The sequence below is a fragment of the Neomonachus schauinslandi genome, chromosome 7, assembly GCF_002201575.2.
Source record: "Neomonachus schauinslandi chromosome 7, ASM220157v2, whole genome shotgun sequence".
NCBI lineage: Eukaryota > Metazoa > Chordata > Mammalia > Carnivora > Phocidae > Neomonachus > Neomonachus schauinslandi.
In genome coordinates, this window is record NC_058409.1 from 94,094,245 (window position 1) to 94,117,125 (window position 22,881).

At 41.9% G+C, this 22,881-nt stretch overlaps 1 protein-coding gene across 3 annotated transcripts in view; it reads right to left on the reverse strand.

Moving 5' to 3' along the window:
* The window catches only part of TENM2 (teneurin transmembrane protein 2), a 923,271-nt gene that overhangs the window by 459,936 nt on the left and 440,454 nt on the right, over positions 1 to 22,881 (reverse strand). The window contains exon 1 of one of the 3 annotated variants that reach the window (XM_044917120.1): positions 17,299 to 17,437. The exons of the other annotated variants lie outside the window; for them this stretch is intronic. Coding sequence (XP_044773055.1) covers positions 17,299 to 17,437 — 139 coding nt within the window. Of the gene's footprint in view, positions 1 to 17,298; positions 17,438 to 22,881 lie in introns of those variants that run through there. 3 annotated transcript variants of the gene reach the window in all.

A 22,881-nucleotide genomic window follows, 5' to 3' on the forward strand; every position in this document is an offset into this window, starting at 1 on the left:
TTCTTCTAGGCATGCCCTTAGTTAATTTGTTAGCTTGCTTGAATCACAGTCGAGAACCCTTCAGCTTTGGTTTGCAGCAATAAATTCAACTGACAGCTGAAATTTGGAACGCTCACTTAATATTGATTCTGAATGTAATAACAAGCGACATGACCTTTTGGATGGTGTAAAATATGGCCGCCACAACATCTGTGCCACATTTCTTGCTGTTTAGTAATATGCTGTAACAGCATGGAGCTGGCATTAAAGCTAAGCTTTATTATCAAGCAGATCACTCCATCTCTCTGGCTTCATTTTAAAAAATGCTTTCAGTTTCTGGAGCTGATATCGTGGCTAATACATGTTGCTGTTTTTGAGACCTAATTTCTCCTGCAGTAAGAAAGAGAAAGATATCTGATGACCAAATAGGAAGGCAGGGAAGAATAGGGAGGGTAAGGAAGGCTACCTGACACCCCAAATTCCAATGGACCAGAAACTGATACAATCCACCATGACAGTAGCAGAATTCCCAATTGCATCCTTGAAAATTCTATGAAAGTCTATGAAGTTGATGTCATCTAGTGATTCCCACAAGATGTGAAAATATCTTTCTTTTTCTCAGCCAACAACTGCCCCCGCATTAAAAAAAAAAAAAAAAATGATTACCAATGGTACTTGCCCTGACGCCTGAGAATCATTCTAATTTAGCATTGCCCTAGGAAATCCTAAACTAATTTTGCTAGGATGGATACAGGGATGTTTGCATCTGATTTACTCTCACTGTTTTTCTTTGAAGTCTTGGTATCTTTCAAACATTCTCCAAGTAGGCAGAACATCAATTTGTGCACTTTAAAAAATCCAATTTAAGCAGGTTAAAAATTGTCAAAATAGTCTAACCATATTTCTCCAACAGCATTTCCAACCATAGAGCACACACACAAAATGCTTAACTTAAAAGCATTCTATCATTTCAATATATTCCATGGTTCAGATTGGCTTGCACTGGGTGAATAGTGAGGATTTAAATCTCTTTAATCACAAGAGGTAGATCTGGACTCTGAAACAATAGAGCATCTTTTCTCACTGTGGGGATATTTTGATGGTTTGGCTAAGTCATTTCTGGAGGGTATAAGCAAAAAGTTTTAAATCCTTTTTCTCTGAAGGGGAAAAAAAATCATGTTTAGGAAGTCGTCTTCTCTGTAAAATATGCTTCCGAAATAGAAGACTTGTGAGTTGTTTCCAAGCAGCTAAACATATAGAAAATGGAGAATAGTTTTATTCGTTCTTCCGGTTGATAGGGTATGAATTCTACTTAACATGCAAGCCTGGCTACAGGAGGTGCTGACACTTGGTACACTGGCCAGCTAGCCAAAGCAAATTATTAATAGGGCACTTTTGATATTAGGACCTGTAAAAGAGTGGGTGTGATACTTGGGAAGTGTTTTATTCAAAGAAAATACCAGGTCTAATAGGTAACTGAAAACATCAGACTGCATAGTCCTAACACCAAATGACAGAAGTTGCCCTGTACCCTTTCCCCACGGAAAACTAGGAGAATACCCATTAGGATTTACTTCCAGTAGAGTAGAGAGCCATGGTGCCTTAAAGGAAAAAAAAAAAAAAAAAAAAGGCAACTAATCAAGCCGTGAGTGAGCTGTCCTGATAGTGAGACATTGGTAAGAAGAAAATCTCACACAGTTGACAAGCCTTTAGGTAGATTTCCAAGACTGACAGGCAGCTATCACCGGTAATCCATGCTATTTTCTCCCATTAGATTCCAGGAATTATTAGGTTGTTTTTTTGATATATTATTTGTTCAAGTATTATGTCTTTGAGGACAGATCAGAAACGCTGGAGGCCCCTCCTATATTTCAGGGAGCACATACTTATTTATAAAGACCAAGCTCATTATTCATGCATTATAATGTGGGTAAATGTGATTGGATTCCTTTATTGACAGCAGCCTATGCCAGATGGCTGAAATGCCACTTTCATTTTGGGAAGAAAGAAAGCCTTCACAGCAAAGAGGAAGCCTGGAGTTGCAAGGTAAAATCGTTCTTAATTATCAGTCCCTGGCAATGTATGGTCCCCACTACATTTAGGCATTTATGATTAGAAAGTGAATTTCAAACTAAGGACTCTTCTGGTACAAAGTCCACTATTAAAAGCCGAGTACAGGGACGCCTGGGTGGCTCAGTCGGTTAAGCATCTGCCTTCGGCTCAGGTCATGATCCCAGGGTCCTGGGATCGAGCCCCACATTGGGCTCCCTGCTCCGTGGGGAGCCTGCTTCTCCCTCTGCCTCTGCCTCTCTCTATCTCTCATGAATAAATAAATAAAATCTTAAAAAAAAATAAAAATAAAAAAATAAAAGCAGAGTACAGATGGCAGTGGGTTCGAGGGACTGTAAGGGGTGCTGGACCCAGATAATCAAAAACATGCCAGCTTTAAGATGAGTTTTTGGCTCTGGGCTCAGAATGAATCAATCCTCAAACTTGGCAAGCTATAATTAATTCCAGGAGTGTATCACTCATCTGTGTAGTGGCCGCTCCCTCAAATAGAGATCTTATAAAACTCTCCCTGGTGAAATCAGCGAAGCCATCAGACATAGCCATATGTTCAAAGCTCAGAGAGGATTGGTCATGAGGCAGTTGTCCATGGATTGAGATGTTAACTGCCCAACAAAATTTTAGTAGCATAGGTTGAGAGCCTCACAGTTGTTTCAACTGTTACCAAGAAAGCAAAGCAAAACAAAACAAAAAACAAAGCAAACATAAAAACAAAACCCCACACCTCTTCGAACATGTAAATCTTCTCCTTTCCTTTTTTTTTCATCTGGTAATTGACTTCTCAGACATACTGGGGTAGCTTTGTTGAGAGCACCCATTGAGGCTGACAGAAAGGATAAAATGGGAGAAAGAAGTGCTCACACAGACAAGGTAAACAGGCACGAATTGGATTATTCCAACATCCTCCGCTGAGGTAGGATTCACAACTAATCTGATTATATGAATATTATGAGCCACTAAGTATCTTTCTGCAGCAATTACCAAGCTTTGGTGCATAAAAAAAGGGCATTTTCTTTAGTGCTGGGCCTATCTATCAAGTGTCTGGCTTCAAAGCAAAAGTTGGAGACACACACAGACAGACAGACTGAAGTGGGCTTATAATGTACCAGTGTTTCTCCTCTCCCCTCTCCCCCCACTTTCCTTTCCTTTTCTGCTCTTCTATTAAAAATCAGGCGATGATTTTTATTCCTTAAATACCTTGAAACCATTTTTAAATATAATAATGTGTTTGCTCCCTTTAAATTCTTTTGGAATCACTACTTGGTATCAGCTGAAAAAGCTATGCCACCCTCTCTCAGCCATGGCATTGCCCAGTGTGACCAAAAACATTCAAGCTCTCATTTCTGTGCCTCCGCCTGAGGTCCAGAGACCTAAGATTTGGGGTAAAGGTGACAGTGGCTGTGTCAAAGTTCATCCGTGTTCCCTCTTGAGTCTGCCAGCAGTTGGCTTATATTCCTTTTGATGCAAACCAAACCAATATCGGCCTTAAAGAAGAGACTCTACAGAAAGACCACATTGACAACGGATGACAACACTGAGTCAAAACTCCTTGAAAAATATAAGGGATGTGTCCTAGAGATGAAGCACAATACGTTGGTCATAAGCTCAGTCTATGGGTCTCAATCTTATACCTGCCACTTCCTAGCTGAGGAATGACATTATTTCACCACTTGAAGCTGTAATGTGCCGAGGCATTGGGAAAACAGTATCCATAGTACCCACTATTGGACTAGAGTTGGTTTGAAAAGTCAAGATGAAACTCCTACCATATCCTAGGTAAACTCATCCTGATCACTTCTTGAGAATGATTTTGGACTTGGCTTTCCCTGGCTTCAACCACCCAGGACTTCTCTCAGTTGCTCACCTGGCCACATGCCCACTTGTCACACAGCCAAAGGTACCTTGCTTCTCTTGTCTGAGATGTTCTTTCCTAGTCACTAAGCCTTCACCATTCTGTTCAGGTGGCCCTTTCTCAGAGGAAAGCTTCAGGGATTCCCGTGATGACATCACCTCCTCTCTAGTCCCTAAAATGGCAGCTGTGTGAGGCAGGGGCTGTGCCTGTCTTTGGTCATCATTCCATTCCCAGCTAGGGGCTGAGGACTTGAAATATAGTAAGAACTCCATAAATAGTAGTTGCTATCATGATGCTGTGGGTTAGGTCTTAAGAGCAGAGGTTGGGAAAAACTCATGTCTGTGCTAAGGGATTGCTAGGCACTAGGAAGGCAAGCAGTGGCATAGTTTTGGTGGCTTTGAATTTTTCAGGTGGACATGATCTTCATTAAATTGTGGTTTTAATGAGCAGCACTGTTTGCCACAAAATTCATCAGAATCCAACTGTATACCTGTACTGAGCTGTGATCATTGCCAGGCATGCTGGGCTCACTGGCCATTGTCTTGAAAGCCATCCCTCAAGGTGCACCATCCTTGTATTCATAGGCAATAGCCCAGGAATTAGTATTCAAGTTAGATCATCTCTCTGCAAATCCAGTGGCTAAATACATATTTTAATTGAGCCCAGGAGTGTTGACTTGCAGACACAGGGTAGAAAAAATCACTAGAAAAATGGCAAGTGGAAGCAGCCTTTTACCTTTGAATGGAATGTGATACTTACAAAACATCAATAACAATTTTCTATTGGGGAAAAGCCTGCGGCAAGAATAACCTGCTTAGGTTTTTAAGCTGTAACTCAACAAAAAATTAGTGTTTCTTTTTCTTTAGAAAACAAAACTACCGTAGTAAGCCAGGTAAGGTAACTTTAACTGGACGAAATATAATGCAATTAGTTGTCTGTGATGTTAAGATATGGGAATTGTCATTAGCCAGTGAAAAGGCTCCCATTTCCAAAATGATGTTCAGGGGGGTCATAGCAATTAAAACGGACAATATAAATTTAGTAAGAAATAGAATGATCAGAGGGGGTGAGGATATGCCTTTGTTAAACATCGAACTGGTTATGGACTAAGATTTCTCATCTCATTTGTACAGGGAAACTACTACCCAAATTTATCATGGGCACCAAGCATTCCATAAACTATACATCACTCTGCCTGTTAATTTCACTGTCATATATATATGTTCATGCAAAAATGACTTCAGTGTATAGATCTCTATCTATATGATGCCTTTACATACATTTATTTTCATACATAATGTCTTTCTCATGGCTATATTATTTGTGGTTCACTGATGATAACAGCTAACATCCACTGAGCACTTTTTCTAAGATAGGAACTGTTCCAAAAGCTTTTTGTTTTTTAGATTTTTATTTATTTATTTGAGAGAGAGAGAGAGAGAGCGCGCACATGTGAGCAGGGAGGGGCAGAGGGGGAGGTAAAGGGAGAAAGAATCTGAAGCAGACTGCACTGAGTGTGGAGCCCGGGCACGGGGCTCAATCCCACGACCACGAGATCACGACCTAAACCAAAACCAAGAGACAGATGCTTAACCAACTGAGCCACCCAGGTGCCCCAAGAGCTTTACATTTATTATCCTCCTTAATTATCATAAGGACCTCGTGAGATAAGTCTAACTACTGTCCCCATTTTGTAGATGAGGCCAGTGAGGTTTGGGGAGCTTAAGTAAATCATCTAAGGTCACAGAGCCAGTCAGTGGCTTTGCTGAGATACAACTCAAGCAGTTGGACTGTGGAGTTCTGGACCCAGCCACCACTCTCTACCACATTGTAACCTCATGGTTCAGACCATTTTGGCAACATCCCAAACAAACAAAACGACACTCCCTGTGGGTTTTGGAGGCTCCACGAGAAGCCCAAATATGGTCCTTCTATAGATCATTAAGTCTTATATGGAGTGTTTGCTCATAACAAACATTTTCTTAATAATTGAGTTATTTTTCAAATTCTAAGGCAGTAGTAAGAGATGCCCCTAAAATTGGGTGGATTTTCAATTTTTTAAAAATAAACCTTATCAACATTCTTAACCTTTCTAGTGGGCTTTCCAACTGCTTGTTTCTGTACCACGTAATTATCACATAAAGAACTACCTACTTATGCGGAAGCAAGAAAGAGAAAACAAAACAAATGGAAAACACAAACATAGGCATGTTTGTTGTTTCATATTGAGGGTTATTTAGCTTGGATAATAAATCATTACAATGAATGTCAACACTGCACAGGGGAAAGGGAGTAGTTAGTTGCATATGCTAATGGAAGACGTGCATTACTAATAAGGAAGAGAACGAACAACTCTAGCCACATGCTAGTTATCACTGCAAATCACAAAGACAAGGCATGCTCACACAGAACATATGACTGCTCTATGACAGTGCAAATATTCACACGTCAACAGCAATAGCTCCCATACTCCATCTAAGACTACTGAAGAGTTTAAAAATAAAGCTCTCCCTGTCATGCACCAAGATGTCAAGTTTAAACACATCTGCCAGTCAAAGGGATTTTGCCAGTCTTTACCCCTGTAAGTGTGGTCTAAAGGCTTCAAGTGTATTCTAACTACAAAGAACTGTGATATTATCCATCAATATCCTGTAGCTTTTCCCTTTAATACAGGTCTCAGATCCACAGATCCTCTGCATCCATATTGTCACTAGCCCACCATTGTCTTCATACGGAACTAGAGCAATAAGCTCCTGTCTGCCTTACTGGTCTCTTGCCTCCTTTCTATCTAGCATAAAATAGTGTGAGCTGCCTTTTTTTGTTGCTGCTGTTGTTGTTTCTGTAGCTTTTTTATTGTGGTAAAATAGACAAAACATAAAATAGACACAACATTTCCCATTTTAACCACGAAGTGTACAGTTTGGCAGCACTATGTAAATTCACATTATCGTGCGACCATCACCACCATCCATCTTCAAGAACTCTCTCATTTTTCCCAATGGAAATTCTGTCTCCATTAAACACTAACTCCCCATTCTGCTTCCCCCAGCTCCTGGCAACCATCATTCTACTTTCAGTCTCTAGGAACTTGACTACTCTAGGTACCTTGTAAGAATGGAATCCTCTAATCTTTGTTTTTGCATCTGGCTTATTTCACTTAGCACAAAGGTCTTCCAGGTTCACTGTGTTGAGGCATGTGGCAGAATTTCCATCCTTTTTAAGGCTAAATAATATCCCATTGTGTGTATATATTGCATTTTGCTTATGTATTCATCTGTCGAGGGACAATTGGTTGATTTCCCCCTTTTGGCTATTGTGTATAATGCTGCTAAAACACGGTGTCCAAATATCGGAGTCCCTACTTGCAGTTCTTTTGGGGATATACTCAGAAGGGGAATCACTGGCTCAGATGGTCATTCCACATGGAATTTTTTTGAGGAACCACCACCCCGTCTTCTCCAGAGCTACTCTATCTTACATTCCCATCAGCAATCACAAGGGTTCCAATTTCTCTACAACCTTGCCACACTTGTTATTTTTTTTTAAATACAGTTTTTAAAGATAGAAACTGAACGCAAAAACTCCCTTTCCCAGCTTCTAACTGCACTTAGGATAAAAGAGTCAACTCCTTAGCATGGCTGCAAGGCCCTAGGTGCTGTGTTCTCTGCCAAAACCTCTAATTCCATTTCCTCCCACTCTGCCTCCTTGTTTTGCACTAGACATGCTTGTCTCCATTTAATTTTTCAAACATGTCGGATTCTTACCCAGGTTAGGATCTTTGCACATACTAATTGCTTCATCTCGAAAACTCTTTCTGCCTCTATTTCCAAGGCTGGCTTGGCCTCATCCTTTCTGTCTCAGCTTAAACACCGTTTCATCACCAAGAGAGCTAATGATTTTCCTCTCCATAATTCCCTCTCTTCTTTTCTTGCTCTTCCCCTACATAGCACTAGGATCAATGTGAAATTACGCTCTTTCTGCTTGGGTATTTTATTGTTCATCTCCATACCTAGGTAGAGATCCTCTGGGAGAAGAGCCCAGATCTTTTTGTTCACTGTTATGTCCCCAGAGTCAAGCAAAGTGCCTGGCACACAATAGGTAGTCAGTGAATGTCCAATTACATTTATGAGTGAATTACAGAAAAATCCAGGCCCACAAACAGAACTCAGTAGCAGGCCCCAGTGATAACCTCACTCAGTTCTGGGAAGAGGTTGGGAGGAACATATCCCATGCAGATATTCATCAGCCCTGGCAACAGGCACTGTGTGTCTTTGGCCTGAAAACCCACACATCTCAATAACAATGGGATCAATTTTGACATTAACACGAATATTACCGAAGCCCAAGAGATACATTAAAATTCACCGAGCTCTGCGGCAGATAATATAAAAGCTCTAACTTGCTCTCTAGAAACAAGAAACTTTCATTTATGGCTTCCCAGCTCTTGCTAATCCTGCCCATTAGGCCAAAATATTGCATTTTACACAGGATGCAAGATCATACAAGAGACCGATGTAATACTCAGGCACAAAACCAGCTGGCAGATTTACCACTGAAATCCCCTCTATTCAGAAGGCACAAATCAGCCTGTGATGCCTTTCTTGACAGATTCCTGCGTGTTCCTCATTAGGGATAGATGAAAGAAGACAACCCTGCATTAGGGGCTCAACTCCACCTCCCTGCATTTGCATACTCAGTCATTTGTAAACGGAAAGAAACACATCCCCACATTTGCCCAGAGGTGACTGTTTATTCAGAAAGGTGACTTCTGACATTGACAATAATGTCAGTTTTCCATCTGCATATTTTAAGGTAATGCATCCTTCCTTTAAGTGCTTTCAGTTCAGCTTCTTGGTTTCCCTCTTTCAATGAGCACAGTGACACCCAGACCTCTAGGTCTCAATTTAAATAACTTTCTGGAAAAGTGAAAAATGCAGTAATGCTTCTCACCAGCCCAAGGAGAGGCGCTCGGGTTGCTAAAAAGTGAGCACTGATACGATAGTCCTTTCATCTTCCTTAGCCCACCATACCCGACTAGCTAAGGGCTAAAAGGCTCACCCCAAGCTGTGGATGAATCCTTCTCTAAAATGTGGTTTATCCCTGGAGATCTCTCTGGAACATTTGTGCAGGTAGCTGAGCAGTTCATCAGCATAGCAATTTGGCCAGTCAGCTCCATCCATCAGAGCAGAGAAGTGTGGCTGGTGGAGGGGAGACTCGTGGGAGAGCTCCCCGCGGGCAGGTAGAGAAGGCACATTCATCCAGAGATCATAAATATGCATCTTGACCCTCATCTTCTCTGCATGAGGGTGATAGAGTGAAGAAGGCAAAGAGGCAATCCTCCTGGCCCATAGGTTCCAAGTTCCACCTAAAAAAGTGCTCTCTTTAGATCTAACAAGGCAGGCAAATTTGCCACGTGTGACTCGATGGGCTGACAGAAACACAGAGGAAAGAGAGCACACTCTTTCCAGCTTTCAGATCGCAAAGCTCACAAAATCACAGCCAGCAGAGGTTTACTTCTTGAGAAGCTACTCCTTGCCAGGTGGAATCTGACAGTGAGTAAGACAGTATCTCGCTCCTTGGAGAACTGACAATCTAGACAATTTAAATTAAATTGCTAAATTAATTTAAATAGGATATCAGAAGCTTTGTGGTGGAAAAAACAGATGGTACCATGAGAGCAGGGAAGAGGAACCTTACTTAACTGTGGATGGCATGGGGCGGGGGTCACTGAAAATTTCCCAGGATAAGTAAAAGTTGGACAGAGACTTGAGAAATAGCAGTCTGCAGGATAAAGTCAGGGTGGAAGAAGGGGAAGGACAACTCAGCAGTCCCTCGATTTTAACCACAGTGGTATCTCTTATTTGCTTTTTGCTGGAGCTGGGATGTCAGGTTGAGATTTTCCAGCATCCTCCCTCTTGGCCGGACTCAATCTAAAGATACCTACGCCAAGAAGCCAAATAAAGAGACACAATATAGACCATCAGCAAGAGTGGCTTCGAAAGTCTGACTTCCACCGATTAAGAAGCTTCTCCCCAAAGAGAGGCCTGATAATAACACATTGTTTGTCAGTTGTTCATTGGCTTCTTTGCCGGACAAGGATGAGAGAGTTAAAAAGAGAGAAGGAAAAGGGGGAGGGAAGCAGTAAATTACTGTTTGTCAAGCTCAAAGTTTGGAGAGTTGACGAAGTCTTAAAGTAAGCAGACAAAGTAAGGAGAAGTTCATCCTACATGGGAGAAAAATTCTAGGTATTAACATAAATGAAAAGTTAGAGGTACCCGCTGCCATTTATCATTTACTCAAGGCACAGGTGGTAACAGAGTTAGTAAACTGCCCCCAAATGTGGTGTTGGCATGACTTTGGTCATTAGAAGATGCTGCTGAGCAACTGAAGGTAAGGTGTTTGTGCCCACGCAAGTCATCTTCCTTCTTCTTGCTTTTCTTCGCCTCCCCATCCCACCAGAAGCATAATAACAACAACACAATCCCCATTCAGCATGCAGTGCCTCACTATCTCAGCTGGTTGCTATGCCTGGGGATACTTGACATTTGCCAATCGCTTGGGAGCTTGAGGCTGCAATTTCAAACTCTCAGCATAAAGAATCGAAGGCGAAGAACAAAATAGCACAGACTTGGGAACCAGGAAGAGCTTGTTGGTAAAAGCTGTGCTTTCTATGGTCTGGGTAGGTAAGAAATAACAACCTACTGGACAGGATAGAACATGAACCAATCTACCTCAAGAAGTACTTTTTTTAAAAGAGCCTTTAAAGCCTTCACTGACTTGGACCATATTTTTGTCTAGGCAGTGAGCTTTGCATGGGCTGCCTTTGATGAGAGAATTGGAATACACGCTTTTTGCAACTTTGAGTGCCAGTATTTAATAGTGTCTGCCTTGGGGCCACCGTCCTGGTTTCTGGAATCGCTCTGCAAGAAGGCAGCCCAAAGAGAAAGTGTAATCGTGGAATTTATAAGCTAGATAATCAGTGATCATTGAAAAGGAATAAAGGGAGGAAGAAAAAAAAAATCTCCGACACTTCCACTGGATTTTTGTAAAGTATTTCTTGTATGGCAGTCATTCTTCAGACCAAAGGACAACAGCTTTTGGAGGGTAAGATGTAGAGTCCTTACAGTAATTCGCCCGGTAGAAATGGTAGGAAGAATTCTGATCGCTTTGCAGCCTCTATGTAAACTTAAATGAAGCACCTTTAGTTGGAGATTTTTAAAACTGGGTCAAAGAAAGGAGAACAGCACCCTGAACGCTGATGCTACTTTATAACAGATTGAATACACTGTGGCAGTAAATCCGTAGAAACCTTTGCCTAAGCACAACAGTGAACCAGCACAGCAAAAGCCTTTCTGATAAACGGAGATCAATAGCAGGAAGTATCTAAAATGGGCTTTTCATCCCTAACCTCCCCATTGCACAGTGACAATAGGAACTCTGCATTTTGGTGCACCCACTTAAGTCATAGGAGGTCCCGTAGAGGAAAAATAAATGGATGCAGGAAAGAGGAGAGGGAGTCCAGCAACTCTCTGGGAAAATGATTGGCCATTATAGACATTACTCATTCTTTTTCATCTTTCATGTAATTTCTTCTGATAAAGAAGCTCTAATGCTATATGCAGATGAAAAAACAGATGCTTAGATGCAGCTAATTTCTTGTGTTTTACTCCCACCTAAGAGTAAAATAAGGGTGTCTGGGGATGTGGCAGGAGGGGATCGTTTTCCTCCTGAAGAGCTCGTCAGATGGTTCAATCATTTGTAGGATATCTTAGATCTGTGTATGCATGCATGTGCACGTGTGTGTGAGCATGACGGAGACACTGAAAATTCGTCACTTTGATTCTCTTCCAGAAAGCCATCTGAGAATCCAGAACAATGTGTTCCTCAGGGTAGCCCCAAATTAGGCAGTCCTTGTGCATCTGCATAATTCTTTCCAGCAGAGGAGTGGGTTCCTGTGACACTCCCACTCCTTGGTATAAGCATATGGAGGATTCTAAGTTGATTAAACTTTTCCAATCAGTGATATTGCTGGACGTGGCCCTTCTGGCACTATCTCTGTGTTTCTGTCTCTGGCCCAACGGCTGTAAGATATTTGTAGGATGCCTCTATAGTGGGGCGGGGGGGGCAGGCGGAATGGCAAGCCCCCGAGCTTGGAATAGCTCAGGAAGCAAAGTGGGAAAGTCCAGTTTCCTTAGAGGGCCCCTAGGATGGATGCTGATTCTTTGCATTAGGCCATAGGTCCCCTGCTGTGTGGAGAGGAATTGGTGGGGTCGTGTGCCATGCGGTGACTTTAGTCTTGAGTTTTCAGTTTGTTAATAATCTAAAGCTAAAGGTAAATTTTTATCGGTTATAAAGACAAACTTTTCTTTTGCATTGATACCGTGATTTTCATAGAATGCATTTTCAATGAGTTTTCCTCAAGGTGGAGAAACACAGCACTGGGCCTTTTTCTGGAGTTAAGAAATTTCTTGCAGAAAAGTAGGCCCCTAAATTTCTTTGCGACATTTTTTTACTCACTGTGCAAAATACTGGCAGAGAGCCTGCCATGTACCAGGCATCATTCTGGGTCCATGGGATCCATCAGTGAACAAACAGATCAGGTTTCCTGCCCTGGTGGAGCTTATGTGTTAGTGGGCCAAAGAAACAGTAACATAAAGAAGCATTCCATAGCAGGTTAGAAACTCCTAAGTGCCATGAGAAAAACAAAAACAAAAACACAAAGTAAAACAAAAATCCTAACAAGTAAGGGGGTTTTAGAGTGAGGGGGGTGATGGGAGAAAGGGTGGTTTTTACTTTTCAACAACATGTTTAGGATAGAGCTCATGGAGAGGGTACATTTTCAAAATGACTTAAAAGAGGTCAAATGGAGTGTAGAAGGAAAGACGCATTCCCTATCTTAGTCATAGATAGTTCTGGACATTTGTGTTACAGAGGTATTTGCTGGTAACTTTTGGGTGGAGGGGTGGCATTACTGCGTGGAAAGAGTGACAAGAAGCCCCCTGCGCTGGACACTCATTTATTTACACGTGACCGCCATTAATGGCTACTGAAACTCGAACTGGTTGTTGACTCTAGGGGCAATTACCTTCTGGGCCAGACATCGAAATGACAAGACAAGGAAAAGAGAAAACAGGGAGAAAGGAAGCGAGTGGGAGAAGCCTGGGCTGCCTGCATTCAGATATTCACACCAAGGTCTAACTCACAAAGACTATCCAGCACCATGGACATCCTTCTATGTTCCCATGGCCTCCAACAGTGTATTAAATTCTGTCCTTGTCTGACATCAAGTGGTAACAGAGAGTTGTCACTGTCCTGAGCAACAGGAGATGGGATGACTTAATTTCTTTTTCTTTCAGAGGCATGTCACAGGGCTGTATTTAAACACAGGAGAAAAGCACTAGATCTAGGTAAGAGAAGGCACACTTTACCACACCCTTGGGGAGACAAAGAGTAAAGCCATTGCAGGTAAAAAGGGCCACGTGGAGTTTTAATCAGCAAAGAGCTGTGTGACACTTTCTATGGGAACCAATAGTATAGGACGGTCCAGCTCTGCTGTCCAAACACCCCTGGCTAGTCCCCAGGATAACAAAGCTCGAGTATAACTGATTTCACATCTCTGAATATTTATCAATAATTCAAAAGGAAGAATTAATATATGAAAAACATTTTTTTAAAATAGGAACACAATGCTTTATTTTACACTCTGAAACTAAAGAAATCCGGTCTCTAGGTGGGGGTTCATCAGTACTTTTGGAAACTAGCCCCTATGTTACTATTGGTGCATGAACATCCAGGCTCAGGCTGTAATCTCAAGCAACACATTCCATGGTCTCCTCCCAGGTCAGCCAGCCAGGAACCAGACCCCCACCCTGCCAATTCACATCCCTCCCAGGCAGAACAAAAGCTTCCATGCACATCCAGGCTTGTCCATCACAGGGCTGTCTGCATTCCTGTTCTATCTGTCCTCGCATCCCCATGACTCACACCCCCACAAATCTGCACCTTCCCATTTCCTCATCACTCTTCAGGTCTTGGGCACTGATGACTCTGTCCTCAGGAAACTTTATGACGCTGAGCCAGGATCAGGAAAATCTGCAATTTTTTCCATTTACAGAACCAGAGTCCTAATAAATATTTCCATGTATATGGTGGGAGTCCTAACAGATTGAAAATGCTAATAAAAAGGGGCACCTGGGTGGCTCAGTTGGTTAAGCATCTGCCTTCGGCTCAGGTCATGATCTAAGGGTCCTGGGATCAAGCCCCGCGTCAGGCTCCCTGCTGCTTCTCCCTCTTCTGCTGCTTCCCCTGCTTGTGCTCTTTCTTTCTCCCTCTCTCTCTAATAAATTTTAAAAAATCTTAAAAAAAAAAGCTAACATTTATGGAACACTTGCCGTGTGGGGGGCATGTATGAACATTTACTTATGAACACTTGTATGTGCTAAGTTCTCTGAGTACACTGGTGTCTTTTTATCTTCACCACAGCCTTTTAGTTATGAAAGGGGATACTGAGACACATAGAGGTTAAGCAACAGTAAGTGGCAGAACCAGGATTTGAACCCAACACCTTGAACCCATATTTTTAAGTATTACAGCCTATTGCTACTCACTATGAAAAGCATATTTATAAAAGATGTACTTATACAAAGTATTAAGCTATCCATAGTAAAAACCTTACAGTAGAAAGACTTAGAGTAGGGCTATGGAGATGGAGAACCAGCTGGACTGTAGTTTTAGCTGGAGTTGTTGCTGGACCAGGCAAGGTCACAGCATGGAAGCAGATGGTACCTAAACTGGGTAATGTGAGGAGAGTTTATTAAGGGTGCTTTTTTAAAAGTTGTGGTCAGGGTTCGGGAAACCAAAAGGGATGGCACAATGCTCCAGGGCTAGCAAAATAGAGAAGTTGTTGCCATTGGTAGCTCTGCAGGGGCAAGGAGAGGGAGTGACTGGAGGAAACCAGAAAGAACTGTCTGGAGAAGGCCACCTGAGAAGGCATGAGTCTCCGGGACAGGCAAATAGCCAGCATCTGGCACCAGGACAAGGAGGAAGCTGGTAATAGGTGCCCCAGCCTCCTCTTCCAATGCCCTCTGATCTCGTACGGTTGAGTAAGCCAGTTGGCAGTTAGAGGACAAGGGCACCCATCGATGCAGCCCACATGGTCATTTTTTAGGACAGAGAGCAAGGTCTTAAAGGGTTCAGGGCAACATGAAGGACGAATAGGAAATATGTAACAATGGCATTCTCATGATAAACTGGGACAATTCTCAACCTCTCTGGGACTCAATTTCTCATCATTATGAGACAATTGGACCACACGTAATTTACACTGCCTTCCAGCTCTTACATTTCAAGGTTTTATGAATACACCCTCCACCTATTTCTCAAGAGGTTTTCCGAATAACTTGAAAAAATAATGACTACAACAGAGCCCCCATGATGCAAACTCTAGTGATTTTGTGCATCCCTTCTGCCCATGTGTTTTGATGAAAGAGTGAAGGTAGACCATGACTGAGGTGGGAGGGCATTTATCTTCTTTAGAAAGTAACCAGAACATTGCTAAGTGATCTTAAAAAAAAAAAAAAAGGCTGGAGAATATGAAAACTGTCTTGGCAAAGGAACTGATGTAACAGAAAATCCCTTGCTCTCTTTCTGATGCAGAAAGAAAGGTACAGAAGAAAGTATTGCCAAGCATACTAGGTGAACCTGGAAAGAGGTGCTTCACATGCTTTCATGGGAGTCTGTGTCATCATGGTTGAAGCCCATGACTGTGTTCTCATCAAGAACTAATGGACACATGTGGTTGGGCACTGAATGTGAATGTTGGGACGGAAGGCCTTGGTCGGGGTAGGGGGGATTGGGAAGAGAGGATTGTACTCTCCTGAATCATTTGAGGCTTATCTAAGTAGCCTTTGAAGTTTGCTTCTAGGTTCTTGATAGTTCTCAAGGTCTCTGGTTGATCCTTGAGGGAGCACTAAGGTTGTCTGTTGTCTGAAGTGACAGCGTCACAGGCTCCTCAGCTTCTGGAGACACACTTGCTTGTTCTCAAAGGCTGAGGTAATTGATGTGTGATAATTTAAAGGATGTTGGAATCTTCCCCCTGCCTCCCCCATCCCTACTACTCAAGTAAATCAAAGTGGAACTGCACCATTATAGAATCATCCCTTTGTTTTGGCTTGACTCACAAGAGGTTTATTGATGGTTTTCTTCTTAAATGAGAGGAAACTTGCGTCGTCTCAAGACCCCTAAATCTCAGGGGCCAAGGATGTATACATGTGTTGTAGAAAGACGGGGTATGCTCATTTTGAATTTGTTCTACTTCAAAACTGTTCCTGCCATGGCCTGAAGAATAAAAAGGAAGGAGGCAAAAAAATAGGAAAATGGCAAACATATACACGTGTATAATAAACGATATGCAAGTAGGAGCCTATTCTCATGTGGTTGTGTCTAGGCCACCTGCAGGTCAGCTGCACAAGAAAACAAAAGCTTGAGATATGGAGTGGGTTGAAATACCAACATGTTCACTTACTAGTTGATGACCTTGCATGAGTACTTTGCCATTGGTTTCCTCACTTAAAAAATGGACCTCATGAAAATATTACACCTATCACACAGGCTCGATGTGATAAAATGAGATCAATTCAAATACTTAAGATAATAGAAGTAAAAGCACTTCATAAAACATAAGTTACCCTAAAATGCAAGGGATTATTATTACTCCATTTAAATTGATGTGACAGCAGCATGCCCTTTGAAGGCAAATGGTGCACCTGAAGATTTGTCAACAAACCCAACCACCTGCAGCAAAGACACCAGGAGTTTCTTAGAAATCTGTTCAGCATACTAAATATCAGATCTAGGTCACAGGAATAAGCCACATTTTGAAGTTCAATTAATAGAATGAATCATTTCTCCACCCTTCATTTTGCCTATTTTTAAAAACATCTTAACAGAGCCACAATCAAGGGTAAAACCGATCAGTGCACAGAGAACTACCACAAATAGGTCTCTGAAGGGTGAAAAAATGTGACAGATGTACAGAGAGTAACTTGAAAGAGTATTTCAGCAACAGACACAAGACGCTTGACTTAACAGATGTTTACAGTTAATAAATCCCACTTTATAACTATTTTCACAGAATATTTTTCTGGTGAAATACCTGGCAGCCATCATGAAGGTAGCAGAAAAATACTTCAGATCGACAGCCTGCTAGGAAGTCGAAATTACACTCAGTGACAAGGATTCACAGCTACTCGGGGCGCTGCGGAGCAAAACCAGGGTCACTGCCAAGTCCCCCACCTCTTCCTGGATACTCACTGAAAGGTCCAAGTAAATGCTCCACCTACTCTGTCAATTAGGAAAGGTCCTCGTCAATCCCCAGTTGCATGCACCTCGGTCATCCTTACCCAGAGACTCCATCACAACCTTCCCATGGACAAAACTCACAGGCTGAGGCGAGGTGCTGGCGAGTCTCCATGAGAGGCGGCCTGGCTGGCGTTCAGTTGTGCCGGCCGCACTGATGACCAAGAGAGGCTGGCTCACCATGGGCACAGGCTGGGAAAGGAAAGCTCTTCCTTTTGTGTTCCCCTCTAACTACAGAAAATCACCAGCAGTCCCAGCCTGACACAGCTGAGGCCTTCTCCAGCTGCGAAGGAAGAACATAATAGGCAATATCTGCTCTCCCCTCCTCCCTTTTTCTCTCCCTTCCCTGTAGACACACTCAGCATGAGGTTCCTGAGGAATTAGTTGCGGGAGGACGCCTCCCCCGCTGGCAGCCAAATGCCAACCGCACGTCCTGCCCATGTAATGTGTCTGACATTTCTGCATTGCTCCGGCTTAACATTGTTTGACACAGACTTCTTGAAATACCTCTTTAAAAGGTTTGTGCATATGTGCATGTGTTGTAGGTGTGTATGATTTCTATTGTTTCACAGCATCGTGGCATGTATTTGTTATTATTATTATTCTAAATTATTCTCTTAGTTGCTGACACATCGCTGCTTTGGTATTTCCACTTAGGCAGAAGTAATTGGTTTCAGAAGGCTGAAAACCCTTATTTGAAACCATGTGCACATTCTTGTTGATGGATGCCATAAAATGTTCAAATATCATCTTCCCTCAAGTAAAACAAGCATTAAAATCCAGAAGGACGGGGTGTGATTGACAGCACAGCATACTTACATTTTAACTATCTGTTGTCAAATTATTTTAAAGCACCTGTATATGAAATGGGGTCAGCCCTCCTTCTTGGTCAGTTACCTTTAGGTAGATCTTATCATGTTGGAAAGGGATTCTCTTTCCCTGTCCTGGAAAGCACTTTCCATTTCTCATTGTGTTTCCTAATGGGCAAAGGGCTGATGGAGTCAAGATCTCTCTCCAACATTCACACAAGGTGCTATTTCTGATGGAGAAGAGAACAAACAGCTATCCATCATGTTTGGAAGAAAGATCTAGTTGTATCCCCTCTACTCAGAAAGCAGTTTTTTTCTTGCAATGTTTTTGGATATTTTTCATGATTTTATTTTTAAAGATGTCACAGCATGGCTGCTGAAATGGACTACACAGATGACACCAGTATCTCAGACAAAAAAAATTCTCCCAAGAGACAATGAACCCCAATGCCAGATGGTGTAGGGAAGGCAACTGGATGCCTGTGCATAGCTACAGCAGAATGACCAAGTAGGCATGTGCGTAGGAACTGTGTGCGTGTTTTGTACCACCACTCATCTGCCTAGGAGAGGCACCACAAAATGCACTACCATTGGTGGAATCTTCAAAGACCACCCTGGAAACTCAGGGCAGAAATCCATCCAGAGCATCTCTATGTGATGCCTAGAGGCAATATAGCAGCACAGTTAAGCCTGCAGAGTCTATAACTGGACCGAGTGGGTTCAAATCCCAGCTTTGTCAGCTACTCACTGGGTGATTTTAGGCAAGTGCCTTAACCATACAGTGCTTTGGTTTCTTTTTCTGTGCTATGGGAATGATAATAGAGTCGACCTCAAAGGATTGTTTTGAATAGTGAGGTAATACATGCAAAAACACCTCCATCATTGCTTTTGCTATCATTACGAGTCAGTCTCTTCCTGATTACTCCACACACAAGGGAAACTAGATCCCATTCCATTCTTGGTTAGATACTATTGTCCGAAGTTTCATCTCTACGCTGAGCACAAATTAAGCTCCCTGCAATTTCAATCGATTTACCCCAGGTCTATCAGGGAAGGCAGAGCCAGGAAAGTCTCATTTCTCTTCTGCTGATAGTTCTTCACAATATTTGAGACAGCGGTAATATGTCCTTAAGTCTGGTAAAGACCAAGCCAAGCTAGTTTTAAACAACTTTTCCTCATATGGCAATGGTCACATTTTTCTTCATCTTTATCACCTTTCTTTGCTTCATATTTGTCAGCGTCCTTAAGTTGCATCATCTCAAATGGAACGGAATTTTCTGGCTATGTTCTAAGAATGCAAGCTTCTAAGAAACTATTTCTTAGGCCAGATAATGCCATTTCCTCGATCTTAGAAGCAATCAGGACTTTCAAAATTTATAGTCAAATAGCCAGCCTTCATTCGCTTGGCCCAAAATATGTTTTTCAAATAGAGCTCCAAAGGAGGTTTTTTTTTTTTCCCCCCTGACATCAGTATGAAGGAGACACTCTCTTGTGTATAGACCCATATAACTAAATACTTGTCAGTGTTCTGAGGCTAAAGAACCTTCTGAAAAATCAGTTCACAGCTCTCCAGGATGGAAATCTACATCTGGAACTAAGTTTGCAAAGCACCTGGGTGATCAGTCAGCCTAACTATTTTATTTTTCCAAAGACACCCAGCTTCAATGACTTCCCCAAGCTCACAAAAAGATGGAGCTGAGAGTCGAACCAATGTGAAATCATGGGCTAATCCTTGCCTAATACCTCTCTACGTGGCCAACGAGCATTTTCTTTCTCATGATGTCAGTATAACCCGGCCTATTTCTCTTCAAAAGAGATACACCAAGGGAGCTCAATAGCTTTTCCATCACAGTCAATCAGAGCAGTTGATGGGTCATCCTATTAAAATTGAGCCATATGTAGGTGTGGACAGTGGTAAAGGCTTACAGGTGTTTCAGAACGGTGTTTCAAGAAGAGGCCCCAAGAGCTATAGGAGAACCATGCGTAAGTCTTTCTAATTGCAATCCATTCCAGATTTCTCAGGGTAAAGGCATCATGTCTTTGTTCATTTGCACAGACATTAGTGTGGGCCTCTGCATCCCAGCTGTTGACTCAGCAGCAGTATGTTCTCCAAAAAGAGAAGCTTTATCTCTAAGCCCTTGCCGATTATACTGACAGATGACCTGGAGCAAGAAATGGGGATTTCACTTATTCCTTCCTAAAAGGAAATTAATAAAAAACTGCTTTCTACCTTGCCTGACAAAGATAATGTGAACCTGAATATAACATTTGTGCATTTGTGGCTTTAAAGAAACAAAACCAGAAAAGGTAGAAGTGCTATTTTTTAAATATTTTCTTATCCTGAAAGCAATTGTAACTAAAAAAAGAACAAGAAACAGGCAAAAACCAAACACAGACAAATCTCAGGTCACTTGAGACTTTGGATCCTGCTCAGCATCTAAGAAGATATTTCCCTGATTCTGCTAAAAATGACCTCTTCCTCTTCTCACTTGATCTTGCTGAATTCTATGACACTTCACATACTATACTGTAATAGTTCTGTGTACATATGTCCACTCCCTTATAAGATTGTAAGCTTCTGAGGGACAAGGACAAATCATCATGTTGTTTTCTGCCATCATGGCATCTTGCCCAATTCGACAACTTCCTGTTGGTTCTCTCAGTAGCATTCTTGCTCCTCTAATCCTTCATCTGCATGGCAGGCAGAAATGATCTTTCAAAAACAAATCTGATCATTATATCCTCTTTTTAAAAATCCTTCACTGACTTCCATTTTTCTGAGGATAGATTTTATACCCATTTCAGATGGTCCAGGAACCCTTGTAGGATCTGTTCCGTGCCCACTTCTCACCATGTTTCACTCCTCTCTCCTGCTCCCTCCTTCTGCCCCAGCAACCCTGTCCTTCTTCTAGTTCCTGGAATCCACGATTTTCCCTCCCAGTCCACACATACAACTTCTCTCCCTTCCTCCCCCAGCTCCTTCCTCTGATTACCTTCTATAAATCAGTTCACTTCTTTAGGGAAGCCTTTCCTCATATCATATTCAAGTCAAGTTTCCCTGATGTTACGTGCTATCATCCTGTCCTATAAATTTTCTCCAAGACCCTGTGAAGGCATATTTCCTCAAACACTAATGAAATAGGACATAATTGTATCAGAAAATATTATATCTCAAGTTCTCAGAAACCTTCTAAGGAGCTATACCATCAAAGGAGGAATTGTATCTCCCTCCTGAAAACAAAGTATCAGTGCAGACATGTTCTGGGGTGGGGGGAGGGAGTTAGAATCTACCATAATGTTTAATCAGCTACCCCCATCATTTTTACTTAAAAACAAAACAAAACAAAACAAAACCAGGCTGTTTAAGAAGTTTAATATTTTAAGAAGCTCCCAAAGGGCTTGAGAGAGAATCAAAGTGTAGTTGTATTACTATGTTATAGTACGTTTTCAACAAAAGCGAAAATGAACTTTTGGGACTTCATCAAAATAAAAAGCTTCTGCACAGCAAAGAAAACAGTCAACAAAACAAAGAGGCAACCCATGGAATGGGAGAAGATATTTGCAAATGACAATACAGATAAAGGGCTGATATCTAAGATCTATAAAGAACTTCTCAAACTTAACACCCAAAAAACAAATAATCAAGTCAAAAAAATGGGCAGAAGACATGAACAGACACTTCTCCAAAGAAGACACACAAATAGCTAACAGAATAATAGAATGTTCATTATCATTAGCCATCAGGGAAATTCAAATCAAAACCACATTGAGATACCACCTTACACCAGTTAGAATGGCAAAAATTGACAAGGCAAGAAACAACAAATGTTAGAGAGGTTGTGGAGAAAGGGGAACCCTCTTACACTGTTGGTGGGAAGGCAAGTTGATACAGCCACTTTGGAAAACAGTGTGGACGTTCCTCAAAAAGTTAAAAATAGAGCTACTCTATGACCCAGCAATTGCACTACTGGGCATTTACCCCAAAGATACAGATGTAGTGAAAAGAAGGACCACATGCACCCCAATGTTCATATCAGCAATGTCCACAATAGCCAAACTATGGAAAGAGCTGAGATTCCCTTCAACAGATGAATGGATAAAGAAGATGTGGTCCATTTATACAATGGAATATTGCTCAGCCATCAAAAGGATGAATACCCAACTTTTGCATCAACATGGATGGAACTGGAAAAGATTATGCTAAGTGAAAGAAGTCAAGCAGAGAAAGTCAATTATCAGATGGTTTCACTTATTTGTGGAACATAAGGAATAGCATGGAGGACATTAGGAGAAGGAAGGGAAAAATGAAGCGGGGGGGGGGTGGGAATCAGAGGGGAAGATGAACCATGAGAGACTATGGACTCCAAGAAATAAACTGAGGGTTTTAGAGGGGCTGGGAGTAGGGGAATGGGTTAGCCTGGTGATAGGTATTAAGGAGGGTACATATTGCAAGGAGGGTACATATTGCATGGAGTATTGGGTGTTATACACAAAAAATGAATCACGGAACACTACATCAAAAACTAATGATGTACTGTATGGTGACTAACAACAACAAAAAAACCCCACAAAGTTTCAATTGGCCATTTTTGATAAACTGCCTCTATCATTTATCAATTATCCCAGCAGGCATATACCACACCTGGACTCCTTCCCTTTATAATCAGGCTCAAAACTTCAGAAAAAGTTCAGGTCAAAAGAAAAGGACCACTACAGGATCACAAAGCCAACACTCTCGTCCCAAATTCTTTGGTACATCAAGTTCAAAGAGAAACATGGCAACTCTGAGAATCAGACATCCTAACTGTGGGTGGCCCT